Genomic DNA, 27,764 nt, shown 5'->3' with positions numbered 1-27,764 from the left:
CAACCTCCAACTCCTGGGCTTAGGCGATTCTCTTGCCTCAGCCTCCTGAGTAGCTGAGACTACAGGCACCCGCCACAATGCCTGGCTATTTTTTTTGTTGCAGTTTGGCCAGGGCCGGGTTTGAACCTGCCACCCTTGGTATATGGGATCAGTGCCCTACCCACTGAGCAACAGGTGCTGCCCCAGTACATGCAATTTTTGATAGTCTCTATTTCTTGTCTCACAAGCCAAAAGAACAAAGTTTGCATTTCTGAACACAGCTGTGTGTTTTCCTTCAAAGTAACAGAAATTAGATTCCCATTTCTTTGGCTGCCTCAGTTTGGGGTCTTAGCTGTTCTTAAGAAAAACTTGCTGATTAAAACTAAATACTGGTCCCCTGGAGAATGGGTCAGACAGCGGTGGGTGTCTCATGAATACACGTGAGCCCTAGGGAGGGAGGGTTCAGCTGTGAGGAGGACCCTATGTCTGGCCACCTGCCCCATACCACCTAGTTCTGGACCTCAGTGAGGGTTCAGGCCAAGGGGCAGACACTTGCCAGCCCCTCTGCTACAGCAGCCCCAGCCCCACAGGGTGGGGAGTGAGCACTGCCTGACTTAGGGGTTGTGACCTCTCCATGTGTCTCCTGGCAGAGTGGGAACAGCTTCCACGTACTCGACCAGGGCCAGTTTGCCAAGGAGGTGCTGCCCAAGTACTTCAAGCACAGCAACATGGCCAGCTTTGTGCGGCAGCTCAACATGTGTGAGTGCCAGCCAGGGGTGTGGTGTGAACCCCAAAAGCAGGGAGCCAGGGTGGGTACTTCTTCCTTATGGGTGAGAAGCCCCTGGCTACACTGCCACATGTATTCTGAGGGAGCCACGTGGGGATGTGGGTCTCCCTTAGACCACCCAGCCCCCGTTCCTGGCACAGCTCTTCAGTTTGCCAGTAGGGTGGTGGCCCGGCTGTCATGGGAGTCTGGGCGCCAGGCCTCAGGCAGAGTCCCCCACCCCTGTTCTGTGCAGACGGCTTCCGGAAAGTGGTCCACATTGAGCAGGGTGGCCTGGTCAAGCCTGAGAGAGATGACACTGAATTCCAGCACCCTTGTTTCCTGCGTGGCCAGGAGCAGCTCCTCGAGAACATCAAAAGGAAAGTGACCAGTGTAAGTTGCCTGCCTCTGCCTGGTATCCCCGGCCCCATCCTCGGACCTCCCTGCAGCTATCCTGGCCCCACCGAGCCCCACTACCCTGCAGCCCTTCATGGCTCTTCCTGCTTTGTCCAGGCCCTGCCCTCTCTTTGGCCAGCCTGTACCATGGGAGCTGCCAAACTCTGGGCCACTTCAGTGACTCTTATTCCCCTGGGGACCCAGGTGTCCACCCTGAAGAACGAGGACATAAAGATCCGCCAGGACAGCGTCGCCAAGCTGCTGACAGATGTGCAGCTGATGAAGGGCCGGCAGGAGTGCATGGACTCCAAGCTCTTGACCATGAAGCAGTAAGTCTTGCACCAGGGAGAGTGGGCAGCACCCTGGCCTGGGGACCTACCATGAGGCTGTGTGTGCTGTAGGGGTTAAAGCACTGGCTTGGGCCTCAGAGCCCTTCGCCCCTTCGTGCAGAAAGAGCCTGCCCCTTCCTAGCCCTGCTGTCTCTGGCTTCTGCAGCAGCTCTTGGACCTGCCGTTGTCCAGATACATGCAGGCTGGAAAGGACTCCACCTGGCAACCACGACTCCCTGCTGACCATCCATGTTTCTTGGGAGGCTCAGCCTCTGCCCAATCCCACAAGACCTTTTGTGGCCAAACCTCCCCTCCCTCCCAATGGCTTCTGCTGCCCCTGCCATCACGCTGCACAGGGTGTCCCCATTCCCACCTACCTGCATTTCAGGCCTGGGTAGGGAGGCACTAAAGGTCTCCAAAGCATTCTTTCTGCACTTTCTGCCCTGGCATGTATCACACAACTACCTGGCCCCTCCTCATCCAAGACCGTGGGTTCTAAGGAAGCCCCTAGCAGGGGGGTCTAGCATATGGATGGCCCTTGGGGAACTGAGTCAAAGCCACCCAGGAAGGAGCCCCATGCCCAGGGTCGCTATCTTCAGCTCACCGTGGTGGATGGCTGGTGACTATAAATCGTGGAGGAGGCCAGTGGGCCAGGCTCTTCCCCATGGAGTCTAGCAGAAGCCCTGTCATCATGATTCCTGGAGACAGGCCAGGAAAGACATTTCTTTTTTTTTGAGACAGAGCCTCAAGCTGTCCCCCTGGGTAGAGTGCCATGGCTTCACTGCTCACAGCAACCTCCAAACTCTTGGGCTCAAGCGAGTTTCCTGCCTCAGCCTCCCGAGTAGCTGGGACCACAGGTGCCCACCACAACACCCGGCTATTTTTTGGTTGCAGCCATTATTGTTGTTTGGCGGGCCCGGGCTGGATTCAAACCCGCCACCTTAGGTGTATGTGGCTGGTGCCTTAGCTGCTTGAGCCACAGGCGCTGAGCCAGGAAAGACATTTCTGTCAGGGAGACACACAGGGTAGTTGGGCTCCCAGCAGAGCCTTGGGATCCACTTGCCCTGCCATAAGCCTCACCTGGGCTGGTAGGAGCCCCTGACCGTCGTACAGGAAGCAGGACACCTCCATGTGTCCCTCTACAGCCTGAGGAGCTGAGCTTAACCTAGCTCCTCCAGCCTCAGCAGAGCAGTGGTCCTAGGGTGGGAAGCACAGCTCAAGGGTCTACCACCTGCCTCTGCCCTGTCCCAGCCACCCTGCTAGGTACCTTTGTGTGCCCCTATGAAGCCAGCCTGGGAAGGGTAGCGGTGACAATGAGCCCTCACCTTCCTAGCCCCTCCATGCAGTAGTCCTTATCCAAGGTAGGCTATCCAGCTATGGTCGCTCTCCCCTGGCCCTGCCTGGGGCTCCTAGGAGCAACCCACTGACCCAGTCTGGTCTTTTGCAGCGAGAACGAGGCCTTGTGGCGGGAGGTGGCCAGCCTCCGGCAGAAGCATGCCCAGCAACAGAAAGTGGTCAACAAGGTAGGGCAGGGCTGGCAGGCTGGTGGGGACCCCCTTAGGCCTTAATGACTGTGTCCTGTCTACCCACAGCTTATTCAGTTCCTGATCTCATTGGTGCAGTCAAACCGGATCCTGGGAGTAAAGAGAAAGATGTGAGGCTCTGGGGACACCTGTACGCTCTTTACAGGGCCGGGGGGGGGGGGGTCCCTGGAGCCACCAAGGCCAAGGAAGCAGCTAACTCCTACTCTTTCCCACAGTCCGCTGATGTTGAATGACAGCAGCTCGGCACATTCAGTGCCTAAGTACGCCCGCCAATACTCCCTAGAGCATGTCCACAGCTCTGGCCCATTCACGGTGAGCAACAGGCAAGGTGGGGCTGAGGAGGGACAGCAGCCAGGGGTGGTGCAGCCAGAGCACCTGCCGCATGCAGCCCCTGCCTTTGATTGCAGGCTCCATCCCCGGCCTACAGCAGCTCCAGCCTCTACCCCCCAGAAACTGTTGCCAGCTCTGGACCCATAATCTCCGACATCACTGAGCTGGCCCCGGCCAGCCCTGTGGCCTCCCCAGGCGGGAGTGTAGATGAGAGGTGGGGGCTGTGTCATGTCCAGCCCTCTTGTTCCCCTACTAGGCGAGCCCTCTGGGCTCAGGGTAGAGTTGGGAGTGGGGTGGGGCTGGTCAGAACTCCTGCTGACGTGGCCCCACCCTGCCCTGTCCAGGCCCCTACCCAGCATTCCCCTGGTGCGTGTCAAGGAGGAGCCCCCCAGCCCACCTCAGAGCCCCCAGGTGGAGGAGGCGAGTCCTGGGCGCCCGTGTTCTGTGGACACCACTTTGTCCCCAACTGCCCTCATCGACTCCATCCTGCGGGAGAGCGAGCCCACGCCTGCCTCGGCCATGGCCCTCACAGATGCTGACACTGGGGGCCTCACAGATGCCAGGAGCCACCCCCCCTCACCCCCACCCCCTTCCACCCCTGAGAAGTGCCTCAGCGTAGCCTGCCTGGACAAGTGAGTGCTGCCCACCCACCACCCCTGGGCTCTAGCTCAGACCATCCTGGATGGCTAAGACACAGGACAGCCACCAGGCAGGAACCTCACCCTGACCCCAGGCCTTCAGGCTCAGGGGTTGCTAGAGTGAGGAGGGGCAGACCTGACCCCCAACCTTCACCTCAGGGTTTGGGATTGGGGAAGGAGATTGTTGCTACCCAGGTTACCCCACAGCCCCAAATGCCACAGGAGCCAAGGGTGTAATGGCAGGGCAGCCTAGTGTTACCTGCCCAGGTATCCTGGGAGTATCTGCTGTCTCAGCTGCCCTTGCTGTGGTTGTCACCCCTTTCTTGCAGCAGCACACAAGGTCATTGCATCTGTTATGCTGCTCAGAGTGGGTGCAGGAGATGGTGAGCAGGGCCCTGGCCTCCACCACCCCTCAGGCCCTGCCCTGGAGGCTGAGCAAGCAAAGACAGGCCCAGGGCCTGCCTAGTCCCCGCCTGCAATGGGAGCTGTTGTCTTTGTATCTTGCAGTTTGGCTCGCACTCCACAGATGTCTGGGGTCACTCGCCTCTTCCCCTGCCCCTCCTCTTCCTCTCTGCATGGCCGAGTCCAGCCAGGGTTAGCGCTGACCCCACTGGGGAGGGAGGAGGGCTCTGGCAGAGCTCGGGCCCCTCCCACAGCCACGGAGCAGACCCTAGACTGGGGATGCGCCCTGGGCCCTGCCTGGTGGACAGCATCCTTGATGGGCTAGTGGCCCAGTTCATTGTGACAGGACAGACCCCTGGCCCGGCCACTGCAGCAGGCAGGATCCAGGTTGCTGTGCTGACTTACCTCTCAGGGTGGGGATGGGAAGGGCTGCAGCATCTCCAGGAGCCTTGATCATGGCCACCACACCCTGGGTCTCTCTCACAGCAGCACTAGGGGAGGTGTGGCCAGCCTACCTACTTTGTCTTCTAATGTAACAGCCAACCTCACAGGCCTGAAGAACTGTCCCCTCTGCATCCCATTTCTAGAGCTGAATACCCCATGCTCCCTGGTGCTGTCTGAGTTCACACAGAGGCCTCGTGGGCCCACACTTGCCTGCCATGGCAGAGCCATGCCCTTGCCCTCTCCCTCTGGGAGAACCCAGAGCTCACCACCATCCCTGGCCATCCCCACATCCAGAGGGCCCCATGGAGGGCATTGTAGCCTGGGGAGCCCTTTTCTAGCAGGGGAGTAACTGGGGGCCCTTGGCACCAGCTCACCTGCCCACTCATCCTGGACCAGGAATGAGCTCAGCGACCACTTGGATGCCATGGACTCCAACCTGGACAACCTACAGACCATGCTGACAAGCCACGGCTTCAGCGTGGACACCAGTGCCCTGTTGGACGTGAGTCTCCCCTGCCCTGGTCTGCCCCCCCCTTACACACACACACACACACACACACACACACACACACGTATAGTGCTGACCTCCCACCCACCCTCCACAGCTGTTCAGCCCTTCAGTGACCATGCCTGACATGAGCCTGCCTGACCTGGACAACAGCCTGGCCAGTGTGCGTAGGCGGGTGGGAGCTAACCTGGGGTGCCTCACTGTATCCCCCATGTGGGTTGGAGCTGACCTGGGATGCTTCACTGTGTCCCCCCCATGTGTGTCGGGCCTGACCTGGGGGCACCCCTAACTGTACCTGCCTCCTGCAGATCCAGGAGCTCCTGTCCCCTCAGGAGCCCCCTAGGCCTGTGGAGGCCGAGAACAGCAGCTCCGACTCAGGTAAGCTATCCCCTACACTTTCACTGTCACTCCCACTGCCACCATCCCCCACCTGCTGCCCAGCCCACACCTGACCCCCGTCCTGCAGGGAAGCAGCTGGTGCACTACACAGCACAGCCCTTGTTCCTGCTGGACCCCGGCTCCGTGGACACTGGGAGTAGCGACTTGCCAGTGCTTTTTGAACTGGGCGAGGGCTCCTACTTCTCCGAGGGAGACGACTACACAGACGACCCCACCATCTCTCTGCTGCTGGGCTCGGAGCCTCCCAAAGCAAAGGACCCTACTGTGTCCTAGAGGTCCCAAGAGGGGGACAAGGCAGGCACGCTCCCTGGGCTACCACATCAGACACCACAGCCCCCGGGCAGGCAGAGGGGCTTGGGCTGAAGGTGCCTATGGTTGAGAGCAGGGATCCTAGGCCTGCCCATCCATCTGCTGCCTTCCCAGCCACACCTGGACTGGCCCTGCAGGTTGTTCATAGTCAGAATTACTGTATTTTGGATTTTTACATGAGCGCCCACTTCCCTTTCCATAGAAATATACAGATATATACACAGGTGGACTGACGGACAGACAGACGGACAGACAAGACAGAGAAGAGACCTATAAATGGACAGGCTTTACCCTCTGGCCTCTTGTGTGCTTCCTCCTGTCACAGGGGAGGAGGGGGGTATGCAGTGGGTAGGACTGAGTTTCACAGGAGGGCTGGGTTGGGGTGGCCTCAAAGGGGGCAGATGGCCACAGCACCTGCCTGCTAGAGTGTGCTCTCAGCTCTTTGAGGAGTAGGGAGGGGCAGCCCAGGACAGGGGACATAGGTGCCTCTTCCGTCAGAGCTGGCACTCTGCCCAAGGCCCTCAGCATCAGGACAGAAGCCACCACCTGTTGCTTCAGGGGCTCCCACAGAACTCTGCCTCTTTAGCCAGCTCAGCTCCCACTTGCATTCAGCCAGCCTCTCAAGCTCCACTGACTGGCCAAGGGGGTATCAGGGAGGTGCTGCCTCCACTGCCCTAGAGGGAAGACGGCACCTTGGCTGTGGTCTAGCAAGTGCTAATGGGCAGAGCAGTGTAGCCCTACCAGGGGCTCCTCAGATACCTCCCTTGTTGGAGCACAGTTGAGATCTGGGGGCATACCTAGCCTGGTATGGCCCTAGGGGTTGTCAGCACACAGCTGACCCATAAAGTGGGACCTGGAAATGCCCCCACCTCTGCTACTAAGGTGGTTTCCTCTTTCTGGATGGGTAGGTGGCAGAGCATGGGAATGAAGCATCCTTTTGAAGGCCACAGGTGAGGCTGGATCCCCCTAATTTCCAGGCCCTCTGTGCCAGGTGAAGGGGTGGCTTAGGCTTCAGAAGGTAGGCAGTCCATAGGCTGAGGTCCTGAAAACAGTGAGCACCAGATAGATTGGGCCCTGCCTGAAGCCTACCTACAGGACAACAGCCTATGGACACAACCATCATGACCTCTGCAGCTCCTAGCCCACCAGACCCAAGTCCCCTGGGACCCAAGAGATTGCCCAGGCAAGGCCCATTTCAGCAAGCCCTGGGTGCTCTTCCCTAGCTAAGGCTGGGCACTGTGGGCCCAGCTGAGCCTGGTTTTGCCTGGCAGGTACTTGTCCTACTAGGGGCTGCAGAGCACTGAGCTCCCCACCTACAGGATTAGGGAGCGCACATGACCACCCAAGTGTGACCTATACTGACTGAACTTTTCTGAGTAGTGGACTGGGGTAGGGGTGGCACCACGGACCTGCCTGCCTGGCCATGCACTGCCCCACTGCCTGCACACAGCAGGGCTTAAGCACCTTAGCCCATAGGGACACATGAGGTGGCTACCAGCTGGGCTGAGGAGGTATAGAGTGGCCAATGGGACTCAACCCTCACCTCCTAAGAGCACCAGAGCTAGGCAACCTGGAGAATACAAGGGTCTTGGAGAGCTTCCTATAGCAGCTGCCTCTACAGCCCTGGCACTGAACCCCTACACACATTTGAGTGTGGCCATTCCTCCCACCAGCCCATGAAACCTTAGCAGTTTGAGAAGTCATAGGACAGCACTTTATTGACACCTTTATCCCCTGGGCAGTCAGCAGACTCCTGGCCAGCATCTGACTGGTCTGCTACCACCTCCCTAAGGGGCATAGGAGGAACCCCACAGGGGCAGAGAGGCCTCCCAGGGCAGGAGGATGCTACTGTGCAGCCAGCCTCCAGCCCCAGCATAGGAGGCCCTGAAGAGCAGGATGGCTTTGGCCATGGGCAGTGAAGAGTGGCTCAGGCTGCCACTGTTGGGGCTTCATAGTTGAGCACGTAGTAGTCGTGGACATACATGAGCACAGCCACTGGCTGCCCAATGATAAGCGTGAGCCACACGGCTGCATTGCCATAGTTGCCCTGGAAGAAGCGGCCCACGATCCATGCCAGTGGGATCTGGGGACATGTGGGACCATGGTCAGCTGGCACTGGCGACCACTGGGCTCCAGGGCTCAGGCAGGGAGAAGGCAGGTGAGGCAGCCACGTGTGGGTTGCTCACCTGAGACATCATGGCTGTGAAAGCCCAGAGGCGGAACATTCGCAGGGGGACGCTCACCAGGTACTGGGGCAGGAGGGAGAAGGGTGTCAGCTGTCTCCCACATGGGCCACACCCCTACCTAGAGATAAGGCAGGAAGCCCCAAAGAGCACTGACCTCATGGAAGAAAGCTGAGGCCAGGAACACCAATGTCCTGGCCATCCACTTGCTGCTGCCCCGCCGGAGCATGGGCTTATAGAAGTGTCTGCAGAGGAAGGGGGCTATAGGAAGAAGCTCAGGCCCACAACTGTCCCTCCCTCCCACACACACACACACCACTCACCTGAGGCACCACTTGTGCACGGGTATGTTCCAGTTCTGCCAGAAGTAGGTGACAGACTCAGAGTTCCTGGGGATACAGCAACAACAGGGTGGTCAGAGCATACCAATGGCCCACCCCAGCTCCCAGGGTGCACATCCAACGAGGCCACCCACCACCAGTCTCTGTAGAACTCCCGATCTCCAAACTGCATGAGTTCTGCCACAGCATTCAGGCAGGAGTGGAAGAGCCAGTAGAAGAAGATGAGCCAGATGAGGTGATTGGGGACCTGTAGGGGAGGGGCTTCAGATTCCACAACACAGATGTCTTCCCTTCATGCCCCACCCCACCCGCCCACCACACTCACCGCCAGCTTCAGCAGCCGCTCCATGATTCGAGAGTAGTCCATATCCTGCAGAGACAGGCTCCTTCAAGCCAGCCATGGCTCCCGCCCGCCCACCCCAGCCACAGTGGGGCCTGGGCCACTCACCTTGAAGGGTTTCATAGAGTTCTGGATGGTAGGAACCATCCACTGCAAAGGAGGACATAATGTCAGCCCCCACCTGCACTGAGTCACCCCACCTCACCCCACACCACCCACCCTGCCCTTACCTGCTGAATGAGCCCCACCTGGAGCTGGGTGAAGAACAGCTAGGGGAGGAACCAGAACAGACAGCTGAGCCCCCGGTAGTCCCAGAGCCCCACTACCACTCCAAATAGCCCCTAGCTTCCACCCTTACCATTTCAAGGAGCCTTCGCAGCAGAAAACGCTTCCGAATGCGGGGAGAGCGGGGAAAGTTGAGCTCATAACACAAAGTTGGGGCAAAGAGGAAGTAGTAGAGATCTGGAATGGGAGGCAGGGGCTGGCACCAGAATAGGCCTGACCCTACCCCCTCGGCCCCACCTACTGTAGAGTCCTCACCACGGTAGGTCAGGTTGTCGGGGTAGCTCACACTTCCCTGGGCAGCAGCCCCACCAGCCCTCTTTCCCTTGGAAGCTAGGAGTAGAACAGAGAGGAGGGAAGGGTGTGGCTAGACTGCTGCCCAGACTGGCCCCATGGGCAGCCCTAGCCCCCTGCAGCCCCTCACCAGCCTTTGCCTTGGCTCTGCGGCACCACAGGTTGACATCACGGTAGGAGTAGAGTTTGAGGAAGAGGATGGTGTGCACTGTCAGCGCCAGCACAGAGCCCACTGTAGGAGAGGCAGGCTCAGGCCTCCACAGGTCCACGGCCAGATGCCGCACCTGTGGTTGGCCTGGCTGGGATGGGTGATGGGTTGGGGGCGTACCTGGAGTGATGGATTCGACCAGCAAAGCCACAGCCGCCGGGAAGCAGAGAACAGTGGCCAGGTTGGCCCCATGTAGCAGCAGCCCCACCTGCTCTGTCAGGGCACCCTGCAGGTGAGCAGAGCACTCAACTAGAGCCCCCACTCCCTAGGGGAGGGCCACCTAGGAAGCAGCTCCTCCCAGGAAGACAGCAGGAGAGCTGACTGGGGAATGTCCCCAGGGACTGTGGCAGGGCACTGCTTACCACAGCCAGGCACTTCTCAACCTGGAACGCAGCCACAGCAAAGACGTTGGCCACTGAGGACAGAAGCACCAGAGGACAGGTTCAAGGCCAAGTAGACCTGATCCCCACCCAAGGCCCTCCTCAGAGCCCAGCTCACCAATGACCAGGCACAGGGCAGGCCAGCTGTAGGGGTCCTTCAGGAACAGAGACACCACCTGGATGGGGTCTACCAGAATGCCATACCTAGGGGTGGGGGGCAGAAGTGCCTGAATCGGGGCCTGGGGACAGGACCTAAGGAGGCAGTGATCAGGGTGAGGCTGGGACATGGAGAAGACACTCACTTGATGAGGTTCTCCAAAAATAACCGTGCATTGCTCAAGATCTACAAGAGAGAGGAGAGAGAGGAGAGCATAGCCCTTTGAGTCCTGGCCATAGGGCATCCCTCCTGCACCTCTGGGGACAGGGGCCCCAGCTCACCCAGCCCTATCTGATCTTCATGCCAAGTTCCAGACTCACTACCCACCTTGCCCCACACCAGTGCAGGGACAAAGGTAGGCCCTCCTGCCCCATTGCACCCCTAGAAGGGCCGGCATGAAGGGAGCCAATCCCACTACCTGCTACAAAGAGGGGCCACAGTGCAGGGCTCACCTTCCTGCTGAGCCAGCTGGCGAGGAGCCCAGGCTCATCCCACAGCCAGCCACCACTGTGCTGATAGTCCCAGAGCCCAAGCAGGCCCAATGAGGGCTGTCTACAGCCAAGTCCCAGGGAACCAGTCCCTACAGGTGGCCCAGGTTGAAGGGCTGGTGCCCATCCTTGCCCAGGGCAGTCCCTGCAGTCTTCAGCTTGTGGCAAAAGGTTGCAGCATGGAGCACAGGCACAGGTGTACAGGAGGGCTGGTCAGGCCTGGAGCCCTCCCAAGGCACATGCCCTGCCCCACCTCGGCTGCCTCCTGCAGCCCCCCAGCCCCAGGCTTTCTCTACAACCACTCCATGGACTGAGCCCCCACCCAGACCAGGCTGAGCATTGAGCCCAGCCCAGCTGTAGCCTAGGGCTGGACACTGAGCCTCCCTCTGCAAAGACAAAGAGTTTCTCACCCATTTCATAAGCACCACCAGCACCTCCAAGAGCATGGTGGTGACAAGTATAAAAAAGCAATGTCAGCAAGGAAACACTGGTCCCTTGCCTTGGTGGCCAGGGAAGGCTTCATGGAGGAGGAAACTACTTCAAAGACACAGGTACCACGGCCTCCTCCAGCTGCAGGGATAATCAGGGAACTCCTGCCCAGATACACATGGCCCCACACTGCCTCCCGCATCATACGGCTTCTACTGAGAGCCCAAAGTAGGAAGGAGCCAGAGCTGCTGACAAATGGTGCCCCCACCAGGCCCAGGCCACAGAGGGAACGCAGCAGAGAGCCCAGACCCCCGGACACACATATCCTGTGGCTGGAGGTGACAGTGGAGGGGCCAGAAGAGAAGAAAGGCTTTGCAGCTCTGCAACAGGCAGGCCCAGGGGGCTGCAGTAGAACCAACAGTGCTGCCTGGCTTGCCTAAGACCCAGCCTGGGCCAGGAACAGGACAGTCTCCCAAGGTCTGGGCTAGCAGCAGGCCCACTGTCCTCTTGCCCAGCCAGCTTCTCACCCACCAGGCCTCATGGCTCCCACAGCTGGCCAAAGCTGGAGGTCCTCTCTAGGTCAAGGATGCTGGGACCCCCAGCCACCCATTAGGAACCTTCCAGAACCACAGGCAGAATGTGTGGGTGTGTGTGGAACCCCTACCATGCAGGTTGCCAGACACCATGCTAAGCAGAGGCGGACACATCTGGGTAAGGGTTGAAGGCCTCAGGCCACATCAGCCCTAAATGGCAAAGTCTGCCCCAGACAGGCCCTTGTCCCTAACACACCCTACAGGCTGCGCCTTTGAGCCCCAGATTCCAACTGCTCCTGGAGTAGAGCTGCCCTCACCCCCACAAAGTGCCAGGGGGAATCAGGCCCAGAGGCAGCGGGCCTTGGACATGGCACAAGGCTCCATCCAATTGCCTTCCTGGGGGGGCTCCTAGGACCCAGGGGTAAGGGAGCAGGGCCAGTAGCCAGGCCTGCCAGGGCTCTACATCCACAAGAGCCACATGGCATAAGCACAAGGCAATTTCTCACACCCTCAGCAAGGGAGGCCTCGTGTTCACAGAGCACCCAATCCATAGCCCGTAGCCCCACAACCAGGGCGAGCCTTCCTCTCCTCCCCTGCCTACCACAACTCACAGCACATGGGCCTCAGGGACCTCCACACCACCCACACCACCATCTGCAAGGTTCTCCTGGGATCCAACAGGAACTATCCAGTGTGTGGCTACCGTAGCAAGCACCACCATATTTCCTCCCAGCAGCCCAGTGCTGGACCATGCTGAGATACAGCCTTCTTGAGGCAGTTGCAGTATGCTCCACACCCCCCAGTACACACAGGCTCCTGCCCCAGCACCCTGGGGGACACAGCCTATTGCCAGGTGAAGGTCAACCTGGGGCTGAGCCCCACCTGGCAGCAGGCAGACCTGCTCCAGCTACCACCCTACTCACCAGCATCACCACACACCAATTCAGAATGCCACGGTAATTGCTGAAGCCACTGTCGGAGCTGAACAAAGAATCCTGCACCCGATGGCACCTGGCAGCACAGGACGCAAGCATTAGGAGAGACCTGGAAAAGCTTTCATGATGTTGTCCGGTATCAGCTTTGAAAAGCAGCACCCTTTCTCCATTCTTGTTTTCATCTTGAAGGAAGGCACAGATAAAGCCAGCATGGTCTGGTGAGCAGACACGCCAGCCCCTGTGTCCAAGCCCCCACCCCAACCTTCTCTTCTGCCCACACACCCCACTCCCCATTTACAAACAAGAGAAGCAGCCAGGCAAAGCCACACCAGAGACCAGATGGCCTAAAGCAGGCAAAGCTCTCAGGAACCCCCTGGAGCCTGGCCCTCCAGGCAGCAGGAAAGGGCACATCACAGGCAGGAGCCCACCTGGCATGGCCAGCCAGGTCTGCATGGACTTGCACACCCCAGGCCAGGAGCCCAGCCTTGCTCCCACAGCACCCTGGCTGTGAACTAGCACTGGGGCCACAGAAGTCCACCCCAGGATCTACTGGGCCCACCTGGCACCACCAAGCATAGATAAGACAAAGAGGTAAGCCCATGTGACTTGGCTGGGCCATCCACCACCCAGTGAGCTAGGGGTTCCCCAACATAGCTCACATAGCCTCTTCCCCATGCTTGACCACACAGGCCTGAGTGGACAAAGGAACCCAGGCCAGGGGGCAGCCAAGCACCCAGCCTGACAGACAACTTCCCAGGTGCAGAGCTGGGCCCTCAGGGGCCTGCATATCCTCCCATTTGCTTATGAAAAACGACCACCTGTCCAAGTTCAACACAGGTAAGTGCTGCCTGGGCTGAGGGGGCCAAGAGGAACACACTGGGGCCTCCAATAGATACAGGCATCCATCTGTGACCTACCCACCCAGTGTGGGGGTAGGAGGGCAAGCAGACTATGCCTGGCTTCAGGGAAAGGCAGAGGTGGAAGAGGGGACCTGGCCCAGTGGAGGGACTGCTATGTGGCTGGGACAAGGAAAGTGGGAACAATACTAGATCCCTCATGGCCCAAGAACCAGCAATGGCTCACTCACACCAACCACAGCCCTACCTCACTCTCAGCTGCTATGCCACCAGAAAACCACACAGAGCATTGAGCAAGACTTTGGTTTTGTAAGAGGAAAGGCCAGAGCCTCTCTTCCCTCCCATGCACACACATCTCTGCCTCAGAGCCCTTGGGCAGGGAGAGTGGGCCTGGGAGCAATGGCAGGAGCCCTGTGACATAGATGCCCTCTCAGGGCTGGCCCCGCCCAGGAAGCAATAGGCCAAGGAGGCCAAGGGGCAATGCCAACAAGCCTGACCTTTGTCCCACACACCAAGATCTGCACAGCACTTGTCCTATCTACACCTACACAGCCCCTAGACCTGTCTGCACCAGACCCCAGTACTGCCAGGCTGGTAAGAGGATGGTCACACCCCTTCCTCTACCCATCTAGGCTGGAATATCAGAGTGGGGCATCTCTGCCCCAACCCCAACCCCTGCAGTTGTTCACCTGCTTCTCACAGCCGCACGCCTGAGTTTTTTGCACCTTCTAGGTCCAATTTGGACCATGAGGTGAGGCTGTGATCTCCACCCGAGCCCTCTCCTTCTAAAGTCCACACCTGCCTTTCTGCCCGACCACTACCTTTGACACACCTCCCCAGGCTGCTCCCCTACTGTCTGCCTTTGCCAGGAGGCCAGGTGTTGCATGGTCCCCAGAGGCCCAGTATCATGAGGCAAACAGGGGTACGAGACACAGCTGCCCAAAGAGGATAGCCTTTCTGGACCTGTCTGCCAGACTGGGCCTCCCCACTGCCCCTTCTCCCAAGTTCAAACCCATTTGCATTCACCAGAACCATCTCAAAGCCTCCTGGTTGGCCTTCCTGTCACACAATGTGCCAACTGCTGTCTTCACATCACTACACTCTTCTGCAACAATATGATCCCTGCCCACTTCAAGCCACCAAAGAGACCATACTGGTTTTATCAGTGCCCACCTTCAAGATGAAAACATGAATGGAGAAAGGGTGCTGCTTTCCAAAGCTGATAACAGACATCATGAAAACTTTTCCAGGTCCCTCCTAATGGGTTCCCAAGGCCTTTCTCAGCCCACCCACATCCATTCTCATGTCCCTCCAAAGGCCTCCTGACCACCCCAACCAGCACCCCTGCTGCACAGCTTCAGCCCACACTATCCTTTCCCCAACAGATCAGGGGAGGAGGTTCCCTTCCACCAATGCCCACAGAGCTCTAGGCTAGCCAGTGGGCCAGCAGCAAGTGGGCTAGAGGGCAGGCCAACAGGGATCCACATGAGGAGGTAGCCATGCCCAAAGTGCCTGTGTCACCCTCTCACCTACTATAGGGCCTACCCATGCCTCTGTGCCTTCCAGCTGTCCTAGATCCATTCCTAGGCTGAGAGGACATGGAGTAGCCCACACTCCCTCCTCCCCACAGTCCCCAGGCCCATCCAGCCAGCAGGATCCTCTCACTCACTCTCATATCAACACTAAGAGGTAGGCATTTGCCCATCCCCATGCTCCTGTGCCAAGGTGCAAAGTACCCTACACCTGGGGACCACACAGTCAAGCTCCAGGGTCAACCAGAGTAAGGAGGGTGACAGAATACCAGCTACCTCCAAGCTGCCACACTTCCCCTCTGTGGACCTCTAGGCTGAACCCTGGTGTGTGAGACAGTTGAGGCATCTCCCTGCTGGAAAGAGACAGAGAGGACACCCAGGGGCAAACACACTGGGAGAAGCTGGAAACCAAGGGAGGTGCCTGCAAACTGAGAGCCAGCAAAAGTATGGAAAGAGCCTGGAAGGGAGGTGCTAAGGGGAGCAGGAAGAGGGGCCTTCTCCTCCTGCCTCACAGCTTCACTTTGCCATGGGCCAGAAGAAATGAGCTCACACCCACAGCCCAACCTAAGGTGAGCAGGAAGTGTCAGGGAGGGTAAAAGGCCTGGAGCTCAAGGAGTGATGAGGAAGGGGGAGAGGAAAAGCTGGGCTGGGCCAAGAGCAGCAACAAGCAGAGAGGAAGTCAGGCAGATGGGAAGGTGACAAGGGAGTGAGCTAGAGGCTGGGGACACAGGAACAGCCCAATCAACTGGCTCACCTTCCAGGAGCACTCCACTTTGGCCATCTCAGACCTGGGCAGCAGGGACAGAGACTCACCCAGCCTCTCTCACAGCCTTGCACCCAGTCCCACACCACAGAAACACAGAGGAGCCTGGCTGGTCAGGGACAAGCAAGAAAGTGGCTTGTCTCCCCTGCCTACCCCAGGGTAGCAGCTTCCTTCACCCAGAGCTGGAACCCCCCATCTCACCAAGAAGGACCCTGACCACCCTCCTGAGGCATGCTAGCCATTGCCTGTCTCCTGGAGAGAGGGCAGGAGAGAGGAGAGAGGCCTGGACCAACCTCCCTCAGCACCACCCACAGCCCCCAGCATCCTCTCAGGAAGGCCACCTCCTCCCCCTAGCACCTTTGTTGTGGCCTCCTTGCCTGACCTTTGTTCATACTGCTCCATGCCTGCTTGGCTGGGATTATCTTATCTCTCAGGTGAACTGTGAACACCCCTCAGGCACCTGCACCCCACTGCCCTCCTCTGCCCCCCCACAGTGCCTACTGAAGAAGCCTCTGTTCTTGTTTACTGCAAGAGCAAATCCTCTTTGCAGTAAAGATGAAATGATCAACTGCCCACTTCCTACCTAATAACCTCCTCCTGCGCCTCTGGTGCTCCCTAAGCCAAGGGCCAGTGTGAAAGCCAGAAAAGAGGGATGGAGAGTGGCAAACTGCTCTGAGCCAGCTTGGAAGAAGGGCCAATGTCCAAGCATGCTCCCTCCTTGTCAGCATGCTTCATTCCCCTGTACCTGTTCCTGGCAGTCATTCAACTAAACAGGGCACCCATCTGCATGTGTGTCCACCTCAAATCCAAATCCCTTCTCTCGTTTTCATGGCAGGGATTGAAGTTACCAGTACAAAACCCAACTTTCTGTTCCTACAGCTAGCACTTGTTCTGACAGAAGCAAACCCCCAGGCAGCCTAGTGTCTCCACGTGGATGAATGAGCTGCACAGCCACTCAGGAGGGCCTGCAAGCAGGAAAGCCTCTTACACCACTTCTTCCCCTGAGCAGCTGCCCATTCTCGTCCTCAAATAGACCTGTGCTGCTGTCCTCTGGGAGATGTTCCTACCTCCAAGGCACACCTCAGAAGAAACTTTTCATCACTCACAGCCCGGATCCCATGCTACTTTTTCCAGACAAGAGGACGCTGTCCAGGACCAGCACAGGACCTAGGCTAGCCCTCCGAGGGCTAGCCCAGGCTTCCAGTCAAACCCTCGAAAAGGACCTCAGGACCCACCTGAGGATGCAAAGACTCAAACGCATCTGAAAGCACGGCAGACCCCGGCTCCTCTCTCTATGCCTGGCTGGGAAGGCCACCTCCACTCCACCCGGGTGACCCTGGCAACCTAATCCCCAAGTCTCAGTTTCCCCGCAGAGCCCCAAGGGCACACCGGTCCCCACTTAGTTCCGGCCCCAGGTGTTGGGGGACCCGGACTTCGTGCTTTAGCAGCCACTCCCATAGAACTAGGAAAGCCGTGGGATCCAGGGTCAGAAGGTCAGAATTTAAGGGTCAGGTGCTCCGCTACCTCAGCTCCAATTGGCTGCTGCCCACATAGGCGTCTCCGTCCTTGTCCGGGGCGTCCCCCCCAGCTCCCACGTCTGGGCCAGCCGCCGCGGCCCGCACATCCTCTTCCACCGCCGCGGGCCCGCTGCCACCGTGGGTCGAGGGCCGCGACCCCGTCCTCCGGCGCCGGGAGCCGCCCGCGCCGCCGCGGTCGCCCATGGCCTCAGCCCGCACCTGCCGCAGCCAAGTCCTGGTCCGCCGAACTCGCAGCGCCAGAGGCTCACAGCCCTGCCTCCCGAAACTGGGCAACGGCCACTGCCACCGCCCCCCGCCGGCCGCCGTAGCCCGCGCACCCGCCCGTCAGGCCCTCCAGGCCCGGCCACCTCAAGAACCAAGGCCGCGTCGCACCGAAGCCACTAACTGCCGGTCGACCGCAGTGCGCGTCCATTTGTAGTCCACTAGCCGGCTTGAGGCGGGGCCTACAGCGGGAAGCCGTGCGCGCGGTGCACCCTGGGAGGCATAGTCGCGGCGGGCTGGCCGGCGCAGAGCATCCTGGGAGATGTAGTCGCCGCGCGTGCAGTATCGCAGAGCACGCTGGGAGACGTAGTCACCGCAGGCTGGCAGGAGCTGAGCGCCCCCGGAGCCGCAGTAGTTCGCGTGGGCTGGGTTGCCGGGCAGCGGAACACTCTGACCGTTCCAGAATCTCCGCAAAAAATGTCCAAGCTGGGGCAGCGCCTGTGGCTCAAAGGAGTAAGGCACTGGCCCCATATGCTGGAGGTGGCGGGTTCAAACCCAGCCGCGGCCAAAAACCGCAAAAAAAAACCCAAAACATCCAAGCTTCTGCCTGGCTCCGCGGGGCGGAGCGGAGCGGATATCCTGAGGGCTGCGCCGGCCCTGGCTTCCTGTCAGCTGCGCATCTCCCCTAACCTCTCGCCTGCCCCTGTCATCTTCCTCAACCCAGAATAGTGGTTTAGGGACGTAGATAATTTATGAAACTTCTGGTACGCCACTGTCCAGCTGTTTGGGGCCAGTGTCTGCATCGGCTTGCATCACCTGCCACCCAGCATATTTTCCGCGCATGGCATCTTGCAGGGACAGTCGCTCCTGGCGCAGTTGTGCTGTGCAAATCTGCTTTTCTTCGATCTAGGGGACCTTTAAACAAGGACCAGGTCAGAAGATCAAGCGGGAGAAATGCCCCCAAACTCAGCATTTCTGGGGCCCTGCATGCCGGCCCCCAGGTTCTCCACCTCTCTTGTCTGCGGGGCCGAGGGGTCCAGGGCGAGGATGCAGCCTCGCGGAGGCCCCGTCGCGTCCTGCCCCCACTCCTGGCTTCCAAATCCAGCCAATCTCGCCTAGACGTCAGGAGCCTGGGGCGCCAGATCTCCCAAGATGCAGAGGCGTCTGTGAAGTCGCATGTGCTGCGCAATTGCCCTGTTGTTAAGCGAAGCAGTTGATCAACCGTAACAGCAACACAGTGTGTCCCTGGAGACGCAGGTCTGTCTCCCATCGGCCGTGGAGCGGAGACACCATGTATCTCAGATGCCAGGGTTCACCAGGGACTCAGATCAGGTTTATCCAAGCAGCATGTCAATCCCTCCGGGGTCAGGGGCCAAAAGATGCCTCTCTGGAAGTTGAGGATCAACCTTCACCAACGGTCCCCACAGGGCTGCACCCTGGTGACAGGTTTTTCCTGGCACTGCCATCTTGGATGGATGCCAGTGGGCATCAGACAAGCTGGAGCTACCAGAAAGGTGTCTTCCATAGTCTGCTGGGGGTGGCATTTTGACAGGGCCAGAGAGCCCCTCCCTTCACTCATGGGCCTGGTGAATCAGGACTAGCCCAGCCTCCCAGAAGGAGTGTGTGTTTGTCGCAGTCACTGGCCAAGCGTACCGACCCCAAAAGGAGGCGGGAGGGAAGAATGTCCCTTTGGGAGCCTGGAGCGTAGGGGTGAGCCATAAGGGCTCTGCCACCCCCTCCCCCACTCCTCCCAGGCAGTAAGTGAAACCCTACCCCCCCACGCGCGCCCACATGCCCCAGCATATGCTCTGGCCACGCTGTCCTCCACCAGGGACCCAGAGGGCCGCACAGGGCCGCACACCGATGGCAGAGAGGATTGACAGCTCAGCAGACCGGCCAATAAGGAGTGAAGGGTGTCGTTGGAGGCGGCTGCCTACGACTCCACCCCACTTCACACCATCAGTCGGCAAATGGCCACAGGAGCAAGGTGACCGGAGGGTGGACCCTGGCTCCCCCAAAGCATCTGTCGGGACAAGCAAGCTGCGAGCCAATAGGCAAGCACCGGCTATGAGTGCACCAATAAGGGAGAGGCTTGGGACTGACGTCCGGCTGGAGTCGGGCCTGCGGCAGCCAGGCTAGCAGAGGCGGCGCGCTGTGTGGACTCTGGCACTGACAGCCCCCATACCGGATCCAGAGCCAGGTGCAGACTAGGGCTCCAGGAGAGAGGAGAAAGATCAGGGTAGATGAGATCGGTTGAGTGGGTGCGGAAAGCATGGCACGAATCTCCCGGCACCAAATAGGGAGGCAGAGGCAGGGATGAGGAGCCTTGCAAGCCTGGCGGGATAAAGGGCTGGGAGGGGGTTGGGATGTAAAAGGAGTCTCAAGCTGACCCCAGGAGGCCTGTGAGGGGAACGGCCAGCAGGGAGGGTAAATGGACAGTGGTTGTTAGCAGCTTGTGCCACCCATTCTCTAGGGCTGAACAGTGGCCTCTGCGGATGACAGGAATAGGGGGTCAAGCTATCCCAGGTCTCAGGCAGGCCACCTCCACCACCCAACACTTGTCAGAATCCCATAGAAGCAGAAACAACTAAGCTGTGGAGTCCTTTAGAAAGGAGTGAGCAGGCCTTCTTTCTTTCCACTCTTGTCTGCTGCAATGGTTAAGAGTTTGGGGATAGAACTTATGTCAAAGGCAGCCCTGGGGTCCTTTACCCTTTGACGTGCTGTTTATCTCTCAGGGGCTCAGATTGCTCATCTCCAAGGACTATGATGCCTACCCAGCCCATAGACAGTGAAAGTGGGGAGTGCCTCTACAGGAGCCTCTGGCTCCCATGCCTTCAACCTGTCATCATTGCTGCTGGCAGTACTCTACAGAAGCACTCACCCCCATCAGAACCCTTCTGAGAAGCAAGCCCACAGACTATGAAACTAGCTCCCCTCCTACCCATCCCAATGGAGTCTGAGCAGGTTTGTCCCCTACTATCTCCAGTGTGTGGGGGCAGCTGTGCTGGCCCTGGGACTAGGGCTGACCTAATTTGACTATATGTGTGCCCAAAAACTTTGGGCCTCTCAGCTCTTTCCCTATCTATCTGGTTCCCAGGGGCCCTCTGCTCTCTCAGCACAGCCCTGCCCCCTCACCTCAATGCTATTCTTCCTGTATGGAGCCCTTCCTCCAGCTGTGGGTGGGTGCAGAAGCATCTATGCCTTCTGGGCACCTCCTCCTTGGAACTCGTCCAACTCAGCTATCCATAGAGGCCTCCTCAGACAGTGGGGACCCATAACCTGGAAGCCTGGAGGTCTAAAGATGGGCAACAGGCCACAGGGAGGAGCCAGACCTCTAGACCTGCTGTCCCCCCATTTCCTCTAACATCACCTCAGAGGACTGACTCACTTGTGGCTGTCAGGCCTGCTGAGGCAGCAAGAGCCTGTACACAGAGGGTAGGTGAGTGGCAACTGCGCTCCCTGCTATACCTACTCTGGCCATTCTAGATCAGCCTTGGGTTGGGCCTGAGTTTGGGCTGGAGACTCATAGTGCCCAATTTTTTTTTTTATTTTTTTGGCCAGGGCTGGGTTTGAACCTGCCACCTCTGGCATATGGGGCCGGCTCCCTACTCCTTTGAGCCACAGGCGCCGCCCTCTTAGTGCCCAATTCTTGGCACAAAGCAGACTCACCTGCTCCAGAGGAAATGCCAACTGCTTTGCTCCCCAGTGGAAGAAGGGCGCCTTCTTTTGAAAAGCTGCCACAGTGACCCATGCAAGCCTCCAGCCTCTGTAGTGTGTCAAGACTGGGAAGATTCCACCCCCCCAGGACCCCCAGCAGCGCAGCCCAGACCAGGACACATCAGCCTGACAATCCAAATTCTATCAAGAGTGGCATTTATTCTCCTCGTGGAGGTGCGGCGCTCCGGGGAGCTGGTGCTATTGTGCTTAGGAAGGAGGTCTGTCCGTCCGTCCGTCTGTCCGGCCGGCCCGGCCCCAAACGGGGGCGGAACAGGGGCGCGGCCCGAGTAAAAATCCCGGCCAGTTCCGGGTGGAAATATATACAAGGCGGCGGGGCGCAGGCGGGGGTGAGGGCGGGGCGAGCCGGCGGCCGCAGCCCCCACCCGAGGGCCCCCACACCTCGGACCCTACTTGTAGAATCAGTACAAAATAGGTGCTACCTAAACGTTCCTTCTACCTGAATTCGCTAAGTCGGTTATTGTGCTGCTTAGTTATGAGGGCAGGAGGGGGCCCATGGCTTTCCACGGCGGCGGGATGTGAGGGGAAGTGGGAGACCCTGGTGAGCCCATGGCCCTCCAGCCTTCTCCTTAGGTAGGCAGACGGGAGTGTGGAGTGGCGGGGGGTGGGGGGGGGCACCTGTGTGTTATGTTTGTGTGTGTGTGCAGCGCAGGTTGGCAGGGCCCAGCCTGGGAGCTGTGTGGGCACCACACCTGGTTGTGTTGGGATTTTGGACGTGGGCATTGGGCCCCTGTGGGGGCAGCCAAGTTGGGTGCTGGGGACAAGGCTGGACACATCACATATTCAAGCTTGCACCTTTTTCTCTGGCCAGGGTCAGGACCCTGGCCAGACACGACAGAGCGGTGTTTGCCACAGGATCACAAGATTGGACTCCTGTATGGGCAGCTCTGGTGGCTGGCACTGGGCCCTGGGGTCCTAGCTCTGTCCCCCTCAGCTGGGCCCAAAAGGCCCAAGTCAAGGTAGAGCCCAAGTGCGCCCCGCAAAGACCAGGCTGAGGTGGAGAGGAGGGAGTCGTCTGAGCACAGGGACTTGGTCTCTATACATCTGTGTCCTTCCCGGGCCACCCAAGCCTGCTGCCCCCTGTCGCGCACACGCACCTCGCCGCAGGTCACCGCATCCCTGGCGGACTCAGCAATGGACCTGGCACATAGTAGGTGCCTAATGAACGGTTGGAGAGTGATGGATGACTGAAGGGAGGGTCGTGGGTCCAGCCACCCCACCCCTGCCCCAGAACCAATACACCCGCCGGGCTCTGCCGTGGGGGGAGGGGAGCGAGGAATAAAGGGGGAGGAAGAATGTCTGCGCGGCCGGCCCCACGCAGCGTCCCTGATCTAGGGCCTATGGGGTGGATAGGGCGAGGGGATACCTGATTCTCAGTAACTCTAGAGGCGGCGGCAGCTTCGCATGCAGTGCGCATTATTGCTCTATAGTCGGCATCGGACTACCTAAGAGGGAGAGGGAGCGGGCAGCCCCGGGTCAGGTAGGGAGGAGGGGTGGGGCTGCATGCAGTGACGTCACAAAGGCGGCGGCCAATGGGGCGGGCCCTTGGGGCGGGGTCGCCGCCGAGGCTTTGGCATAGACCGGCGAAAGTTGGCAACCGAGTGGGGGCGGGGCCTGGATCTCAGGGGAGGGGCCGGCCTCCGAGAGGCGGGGCCTGAGGCTCCCTGGAGGCCCCCAGCGAGGGCCAGGCCTCAGGGCGGGAGAAGTAATCCTGGACGTCCCAAGCCCCTCGCGTCGGCGGGAAGGATGGGGGACTCAGCGTCCCCTCCCTGACCCGAGTGCAATCCGTTCATAAATAAAACGTACAAATACAGAAAGAAACCCGACGCGTCCGCAACCCCCCAGGGGTTTTACCCGCAAAACGAATACAGAGAGGTGTATAGAGGGCAGTGCCCGGGCCCGCCTGGTGGGCCCCGGGAATCGTCCTCCACCACCAAATGCCCAGGGCATGAGGGAGGGAGCCCCGAGGCAGGGCAGGAAAAGGGTCTGAGGAGGTCGGTTAAGTCCATGCGATTCGATATGTGTCGTTATTATTCGTCATGGAGGACAGCGCCCGGGAAGCTGGGCTGGAAGAATTCAGATTTGGCAGAGGATGAGAGGCGAGGGTCGGAGGGCAGCTCGGACTGAGGCCCCAGGAGCAACCCGAGGAAGAGGGGTGTTACTGTCCGCTCCCCTCCCCGATCCCAACGTGTCTAACACTCCTTGGGAGTTCGGCGAAGACTGCGGGGGGGCAGAAAGGCCTCGGAAGGCCCACCCCTCTCCTGCTCCTCCCGCGGCCTGCTGCCGGGAGGGACCGGCTCCCTGGACGTCTGGGCCGCAGGCCCGGCCCTTGAAGGCTTGGCAAGGGGTGGGGAAGACCTGAGTCTCTGCGGCGCGATCCAGGGGCGCAGAGGAGGGAGAAGGAAGACGCTCCCTACCTCACCCCACCCGGGCTTCAGAGACCCAACTCGGAGATGAGGTTCGGTTTGGGTCTCCTCGACCCTATTGCTGGGAGAAAGCCTGGGGCACCCTGGAGGAGAGGGGAAGGGGCTTGGGGTGGGTCTCCCCTCGGGACCCTATTGCTTGAAGAGGCCGGCAAGGCCCCTGGCGGGCAGGGCGGGGTGGGACCGGACGCCCCCTCCCCTATTGCTGTGAGGAGAGGCCCGCCCTCCGGCCTCTCCTCCTGGACGCCAGCGGAAACTTCCCTGGGGGCCCGTATTGCTGAGAGCCGACCTGGCTGGCGGAGGCCCCGCCGCCCTAGGCCTGCACTGGATTGAGCTGTGGGGGCGCAGGGGCCGTGGGGCCGCCGCCGCCAGCGCTGCCCTTGAAGCAGGCCGACTCGTAGTGCTTGTTGAGATAGGACTTGAGCGCGAAGCTCTTCTTGCAGCGCTTGCACTGGAAGTGCTTGAAGGCGGAGTGCGTCTGCATGTGTGCGCGCAGGTTGGAGCGGTCGGCAAAGGCCTTGCCGCAGTGCGCGCAGCCGAAGGGTTTCTCGCCGGTGTGCGAGCGCATGTGGCCCTGAAGCAGCCAGGGTCGGGAGAAGGCTTTGCCGCACACTCCGCACTTGTGTCGCAGGTCGTGCGTGAGCAGGTGCATGGCCATGGCCGGCATGGATACGTACACCTTGCCGCACGTCGGGCAACGCCGTGCCAGCTGGCTGTCCAGGCTGCGGTGCGTCTGCTTGTGGCGGCTCAGGTTCGACGACGTGGCATACGTTTTGCCGCACTCACCGCACGCGTGCCGGCCACCAGTGCCTGCTGCCCCTGGCCCCGCTCGCGCCTCAGTGCCTGCCCCGGCACGCGTGCCGCCCCGGCCCCCGGGCCCCGAACTCGAGCTGCGCGCACCCGCCCCGCCCCCAGAGTCGCCGTCTGGAGCCGCCGCTGAGACCGCGGAGGGAGCGGCGGCAGCATTGGCATTGGCGGCCTTACGGCGAGAACGCCCGTCGGTGATGAAGAAGGTGTCGGCCGCGTAGCCCTCACTGACCGCCGCGTCGCCGTTGATGTAGCCGCCTGCAGCAGTGGCCAGCTCCGGGCGCGGGGTGGGCGGCGGCGCCGAGCCTGCGGCCGCGGGACCCAATTCTCCCCGCACCGCTGCAGCGTACATGGGCTCCGGGGACGGACCTTTGAGCAACGCCGACTCGGCATCGCCTTCGTAGACAGACGCGGGCCCCACGTAGTCACTGAGGTATCCTACGGGCCAAGGTGGACAGACGGACAGCAGGAAAGGAATGGGGCAGCGGGCAAAGACACATGCGGGGGGCGGGGGGGCAGCGGGAGACAGAAGACAGTAGACACAGGTCGGGAGACGCCGCGGTCCGGGAAAGAGGCGAACAGCGAGGACAAAGGAGAAGAGGCCGAGGGACCGCAGGGCAGAGAGGATGGAGACGACAGGGAGGGGAAGAGAGGAGAGAAGAGATGAGACTGGGCTGGGCCAGGCTCCACCTTCGCCGCCCCAGCGCCCCACCCTGAGGGGGGGAGGAGAGAGGCACATCTTCAGGCGCGGCTGCCCCCTCCCCCCAGCCTCAAGGTCAGGGGGGAGGGGCGACGCTTCGCTCTCCCTCCTCCTCCCCCTTGGGTTCTCCCCACTTCAGCAGTTTTCCCTGATTATGCAATACACTGCAGACCCGCCGCGCACAAAGCCAGGGCCGCGGCCCAGGGACCCCAACCGTCCTGCCCTTGCCGGGTCCTCTCTTGGCCTTTGCCCAGGCCCCCAGAACCTGCGCTCCATTCTGATGTCGCTCCTCGTTGGCCCCTGAGGCTCTCTGACCAGCCCTAGAGATTTCTGCCGCCTCCAGTTCTCCAGTTCTCACTAGCACCTCCCTCTCATCTCCTTGCTCCTATGTACTAGACTTGGCCTCTACCCTCTGGCTCAAGCCCCAGTCCCCTCTGTGCATGTACACTTTGGTTCTCCCTCCACTTTCTCTGGTTATTCTCCAATCTCGGGTCCTACCCTGTTCAACATTGCCCTCTTCTGCCCACACCCCCCTTTCGGGGGCCTTCCCAAGCTCCACAACAGGCAAATAGGGAGAGCTGTGATGAGGACAGTACTGGGGTGTCCACCAGGGGACATCTTCACAGGGACAAGCTGCAGGAGAGCAGCATCATTTATACTGGCAAGTGCAGCTGTTCCCAAGGCACAAGATGGATCTCACAACCTCAAAGTCACAAATGCACACCCTTCACAATGCAGGTTCTGTTTCCTTCAGGGTTACACCAACCCTTCCAGCCAGCATCAGCCCTAGCATCCCCTCATAGAATAGGCTGTATGCTGACCTCCCAAACTCACCACCTACTCATGCAGGGTCACACATGCTGCCACCCTGGACACACTTTCAGTCACATGGTGCACAGCCGATTCAGAGTCACATGGTCCCATGTAGTGGCACACAGGCAAGCACACACTCACACAGGGTCACACACAAGCGCACACGGTCACATGGCCACATGCAGTCACATGGATCCATACAGGCTTTCGCTCTTGCAGGTCACACTTGCTCTGCCACCCCATGCTGCTAGCACTCCAGTCCCTATCTCCTGCATGCTAACAGTTGTCCTTGAACTTGGGCACCCTTACACAAAGAACCTCCCTCTGCCTCTAGCACCTTGGGCCTCCCTTACCCATGGCCCACCTCCTCACAGCCTTCTCCTTGACTCTGGCTCCAGGGAAGCTGCTGTCTCTGCTGGTACTTTCCCCCTGACAGGTGGGCGCCCCACTGGACCTCATGCTTACTCCCTGGAGCTTCCAGTATTCCCCAGCTAGCCATAGCAGGGGTTCTAGTGTGACAGAGGAAGAAACCCTGGGTTTCTGGGTGTGGGTCTGCATGTGGCTGCATGGCAGAGTCCTGTCATGTCCGCAGGCATTCGTGTGGCTATGTCTGTCCAGGCATGTATCAGGGTTTGGGTTGATGTGTGCCTTCAGGTGTCTCCAGCTCCTGGCCCTTCCCCAGAGTGTCTCCAGCCTTGGCCAGCTCCAGCCTGCCTCTGCACTGGCTCCCCTTTCTCCACCCCCTGCAGTCTCACTCCAGGCACAGCGTCTGGTCGGTTGTGTCCCCCAGTCTATTTCCCGGATTCTGCCCCTCCACCCCACATTCTGGCTCTCTGCCCCTTCCAGCAAGGCCCTGGGACCCCTCGACCCAGCTTAAGCCCAACCTCACCTTTATCGTGCAGTCGCACACCGAGGTCGCTGCGGGCGCGCCCGTAGGAGCTCTCCAGGTCTGCCGAAGAGAATGTGTCAAGTTTGACCTTCTTGACCAAGAAGGACCTGGGCATGATTCCTGCGGGGCTCCGGCGCTGTAGGCCTATGGAGCCGGGGCTCGGGGGGACTGCGGCCGCGGCGGGGGCCCGTCACCATCCGAGGAGCAGCAGAGGCAGCGCGGATCCCCACTCCGGCCTTCGGATCCTGCCGCACGAGTGCCGTCCTCCCTCGCTGCCCTGCGTCTGCTCCTCTGCCCCTCCGGATCCCTCTTCGTCTTCTTCTTCCTCCCTCCTCTCCTCTCCTCTCTTCTTCCTTCCTTCCTTCTCTCTTCTGGTCCCGGCTTCCCAGCCCGCAGTGCCGCCCCTGGACAGGCGGGGGAGGAGGCTGGGGGGGGAGAGGGGGGAGCGGCTCCGTCCCGGGCCCGGAGGCTGCGAGTGGGTGCAGGGCTGGCCCGGCTCCGCGGCCCCCTTCCCCTCCCCCCCCGCCGCCGCGGCGGAGCCTCAGTCAGCGGCCCCCCATGCCACCGGGGGCGGCGGCGCGTAGCACGGAGAACGCGGCGGCCGCGGGGGTAGCTCCCGCAGCTTCAGCACCGCGGCCAGCGCTGGTCTGGGCAGCACCGTGGCCAGCGCCCGGGCACGCTCAGCGGGCGAGGGCGGAGAGGGGCGGTCCGCGGGGGCTCAACCGCCAGGCGGGGGTCCTCGGCAGGGGTCTCAGGGAGGCTTGCTTTATTGTTCTGCAGCCGGAGCAAGCGGCAGCGGCGGCGGGGGCTGCGGCGGGCGGGGGGCGGGGGTCCTGGGGGGAGGGGTGCACAGGGAGGGCGGGCCGAGGGAGGGAAGGAGGGAGGGATAGGGGCT

General features: G+C 60.2%; 3 protein-coding genes across 8 annotated transcripts in view; 1 reads left to right on the top strand and 2 right to left on the bottom strand.

Moving 5' to 3' along the window:
* Positions 1-6,331, top strand: part of HSF1 (heat shock transcription factor 1) — a 33,098-nt gene extending 26,767 nt beyond the window's left edge. For 3 of the 5 annotated variants that reach the window (XM_012813067.2, XM_012813068.2, XM_023508376.1), the window contains exons 2-14: positions 630-738; positions 999-1,135; positions 1,343-1,467; positions 2,915-2,990; positions 3,060-3,121; positions 3,227-3,323; positions 3,419-3,555; positions 3,686-3,973; positions 4,487-4,573; positions 5,222-5,327; positions 5,431-5,496; positions 5,642-5,711; positions 5,800-6,331. In XM_012813067.2, coding sequence (XP_012668521.1) covers positions 630-738; positions 999-1,135; positions 1,343-1,467; positions 2,915-2,990; positions 3,060-3,121; positions 3,227-3,323; positions 3,419-3,555; positions 3,686-3,973; positions 4,487-4,573; positions 5,222-5,327; positions 5,431-5,496; positions 5,642-5,711; positions 5,800-6,005 — 1,566 coding nt within the window. In that variant the 3' untranslated portion in view covers positions 6,006-6,331. The remainder of the gene's footprint in view (positions 1-629; positions 739-998; positions 1,136-1,342; positions 1,468-2,914; positions 2,991-3,059; positions 3,122-3,226; positions 3,324-3,418; positions 3,556-3,685; positions 3,974-4,486; positions 4,574-5,221; positions 5,328-5,430; positions 5,497-5,641; positions 5,712-5,799) is intronic. The other 2 variants (XM_003802314.3, XM_023508375.1) reach the window with 1 other exon arrangement.
* Positions 6,332-7,732: 1,401 nt separating this feature from the next.
* DGAT1 (diacylglycerol O-acyltransferase 1) lies at positions 7,733-17,735 on the bottom strand. Of its 2 annotated transcripts, none has more exons than XM_003802361.3 (17): positions 17,288-17,735; positions 12,600-12,687; positions 10,372-10,412; positions 10,188-10,273; positions 10,052-10,104; positions 9,810-9,915; positions 9,612-9,713; positions 9,446-9,520; positions 9,264-9,367; positions 9,136-9,174; positions 9,014-9,055; positions 8,891-8,935; positions 8,700-8,812; positions 8,548-8,613; positions 8,382-8,469; positions 8,228-8,290; positions 7,733-8,124 (listed from the first exon to the last, which is right to left on the bottom strand). In XM_003802361.3, exons 1-17 carry the CDS (start codon positions 17,482-17,484, stop codon positions 7,969-7,971), a joined length of 1,464 nt encoding a protein of 487 aa, XP_003802409.1. In that variant the 5' UTR covers positions 17,485-17,735; the 3' UTR covers positions 7,733-7,968. The 2 variants fall into 2 exon arrangements, with proteins under 2 accessions (XP_003802409.1, XP_023364134.1); XM_023508366.1 differs by lacking the exon at positions 17,288-17,735 and adding an exon at positions 16,999-17,279 and having other exon boundaries at positions 7,969-8,124.
* A 3,623-nt stretch (positions 17,736-21,358) lies between these two features.
* Positions 21,359-27,099, bottom strand: SCRT1 (scratch family transcriptional repressor 1). The gene is made up of 2 exons (XM_003802330.2): positions 26,870-27,099; positions 21,359-24,905 (listed from the first exon to the last, which is right to left on the bottom strand). The coding sequence occupies exons 1-2, from the start codon at positions 26,982-26,984 to the stop codon at positions 23,974-23,976; spliced, it is 1,047 nt and encodes a 348-aa protein (XP_003802378.1). The 5' UTR covers positions 26,985-27,099; the 3' UTR covers positions 21,359-23,973.
* Between the last annotated feature and the right edge of the window lie 665 nt (positions 27,100-27,764).

Source organism: Otolemur garnettii, unplaced genomic scaffold, assembly GCF_000181295.1.
Source record: "Otolemur garnettii isolate 467f Iridium unplaced genomic scaffold, OtoGar3 scaffold00245, whole genome shotgun sequence".
Lineage (NCBI taxonomy): Eukaryota > Metazoa > Chordata > Mammalia > Primates > Galagidae > Otolemur > Otolemur garnettii.
Note: the sequence above shows the minus strand (reverse complement) of the source record. Positions and strands in the feature narration are given on the sequence as shown.